General features: G+C 45.4%; 1 protein-coding gene across 2 annotated transcripts in view; it reads right to left on the bottom strand.

Annotated features, from left to right (window-relative positions):
• Positions 1-2659, bottom strand: part of kirrel3l (kirre like nephrin family adhesion molecule 3, like) — a 46145-nt gene that overhangs the window by 16605 nt on the left and 26881 nt on the right. For both annotated transcript variants that reach the window (XM_008432423.2, XM_008432424.2), the window contains exons 2-3: positions 868-1023; positions 86-235 (exon numbers count right to left, since the gene is read on the bottom strand). In XM_008432423.2, the coding sequence (XP_008430645.1) occupies positions 86-235; positions 868-1023 (306 nt within the window). The remainder of the gene's footprint in view (positions 1-85; positions 236-867; positions 1024-2659) is intronic.

Genomic DNA, 2659 nt, shown 5'->3' with positions numbered 1-2659 from the left:
CCTCTTCTCTTTCAAAGCTCTGCCAGCCTGCAGACCCTGGCACAAGAGCTGGCTGGGAGGATCATGAGTGAGCTGTGTATCTTACCTAGTACAGTGAGCTTGGCACGGTGGGAGCGGAGCGCTGCCTGTGTAGCCTGACACTCATACACCGCGTCATCCGCCAACTCCGCTGAATCGATCAGCAAGCTGTGCTCGCCTGATAGCGGGTCGCCCATTAAGGAATAGCGCGTCCAGCCTGCATGAAGCCAGCACAGAGAATAGAGTTAGAAGTAAACAATTCGAGCAACAATAAACACATATTTAAAAGGAGTAAAATATAACCAGGCTCCTGCTCTGAACAAAGGGGGGGTGGGGGGTAGAAAAGCTCTTTTATAAAGCACAAGTGAAAAGCATACAGCACCTTACAGGGGCCAGGCATTTAAACTGTTGTGTTAGCATAGTGGCATGAGGCTTGAAGCACAACACGTAAGAGGGCTGCTGCATGAGGAGGTTGTCCTTTAAACACAGACACAATAAAGATGGGGTTGCTAAGGTCAAGAGGAAGCCTCTCCGCTTTCTCACTACGCTGCTACACATTTAAATGTCAGTGCGTGACAAAAGCCAATTGATTATCCACCTTCCTACCAGACTCTTAAAATGCTAAGCAACAAATTAAAGTTTGGTGTGTGCAGCGGGAGCCGATCTGTCAGCGGTGCGTTCTCCCCTCGCCATTCATTTGTGTAAAAACCTCAACGGCTGACAGAGAGGGAGCTGATTTCTAATGAGACCGGGCATTGATCGCAACAAGACCTGATGAGACACAGAGGACAATAAATACAGAGAGCAGGAGGAAGGAGGGGCCAATAGAAACAAGGGTAGTGACCGTACCTGGCAGGTCTCTCTCTCCGCCCAACGCCAGGCCATCTTTGGTCCACTGGACCATTCCCCTGTAACCCACAATCACACAAGGCAGAGTCACGGACTGGCCCTGCACCACCACCTGGTCCTGGGGCTGCTGGGAGAAGTAGGCCGCTTTGGTGGCTGCTGGAAGACGAAAATAAAAAGGAAAACGTGAAAATCATTTCATAGCTAGTGAAATAGAAGAATACAGTTAGAATCAGCCATCATTTGTCTTATACTGAGGAAAGCCAGTAGTTTTTACACCAACGGTAACAACACAGCTGGGTGACAAAGTATAGATATCAACTGCATAGATTGAAAATAAAAAATAAAGCAAACTCTGTTCTGGTTGAGGATCAGTGACATCATAAGCGACACAATGGATGGATTTAACTTTTCAGCAAACAGAGTTGCTGTTGACGCATTTGACATGGGAGTCTGACAGCTTTCAAGTTGTATTAAAGTTGAAAACTGTCCTACCTTTTGTGCTGAAGTCAGATTGTGACTCTTGTCATAGGAAACACAGTGATATCATCTGACATCAGTAAACATGAGTAAAAGACTGATTTATTTTTTTATTTTTTTTGTGCAGATTTTGATATAGGTTTCCTGACTGGAGTGGCCATTATTCAACGGCAAGTTGACGGAAAATTGGGTTGTGAGAGCTGGTCAGTGGGCCGGGACTCTAACCTGCAACGGCCACACAGAAAACTGAGGCAACCGTTGGGCTGTGCTCTTTGCCCCTGTGCCACATTATTCTCCTGATACAGATTTTAAATAATCTGAGAAGCATTTGAGTTCTAAGGGTTTCAAAGTTGTCTTAAGACCTAAAGTTTGACTGATGACATCCGCAATGTGGAAGAGCAACTTATATTAGCCTTCAAGAGAGATTCTGAAGTTGCACTTAAGCAGCAAAAGGATTCAACCTAATTTGATTCCACTGTCACACAAGCCACGATGCTGTAGATGCTGAAGCAGAAGTCAACGATCACAATGATCATTCTGTGATCATCTGAACCTTGCAGTGTTTTCACAACACCCACAAGAGAATGAACATACCCATCTTGTGTACGTTTTTTTTTTTTTTCTCCTTTATAAAACTTCTAAGAAAAAGAGTCAGCAGTAGCCCATTACTTATTCAACTGTTTCAAAAGACCATATGGTTATATGCTTACTGACATGAAGAGAAAACACACTTCTGGGGAGAAAAATCTGCCACTCTTTAAATGTGCTTTTCTGTAAAAATGGATGTTAAACAATCAAAACTCCATTAAAGTTCCCGGGGGAACCATCCGTTTGAGCCTGCTGAAAGTCAGTGGAGACACCTGCTGCCGTCTCGCTGCTGTGTTTAAGCAAAAGGCGCACGCGCTCCCTCCGGATTGGCTGGCTTGCCTTCACACACATGCCGAAGCGCAGCGTGAATACGGATACTCGGCTCCGACTGTTTGTGCCACTATGCTAAAGATTGAGTATTACAAATCCTACTGGCAGGGGAAAGATGGCAACACTCCAGAGGTAACTAATCCATAGGGGGAAGGTAGGTGGTGAGACGGAGAGGAGAGGCAGTTGGTTGGTTATCTTCGCAGGGTGTCTGTGTGAGTTGGGAAAGGGACTTATAAAAAGAAAAAAAAAAAGAAAAACCTTCCCTCTTTCAGCGTCTCCACTTCTTTGTTGCATAGTGCAGAAAAGAAGGAAAGGGGGATGAAGGAAGATAAAGACGGGTCCTATTCAGCCAGTGCTAAGCCCCCCCTTTTTAACTGCTTCTCTTGGTGGGAGCGCT

This window comes from Poecilia reticulata, linkage group LG16 (genome assembly GCF_000633615.1).
Source record: "Poecilia reticulata strain Guanapo linkage group LG16, Guppy_female_1.0+MT, whole genome shotgun sequence".
NCBI classification, from domain to species: domain Eukaryota; kingdom Metazoa; phylum Chordata; class Actinopteri; order Cyprinodontiformes; family Poeciliidae; genus Poecilia; species Poecilia reticulata.
This window is presented reverse-complemented; position numbering and strand designations above follow the sequence as displayed.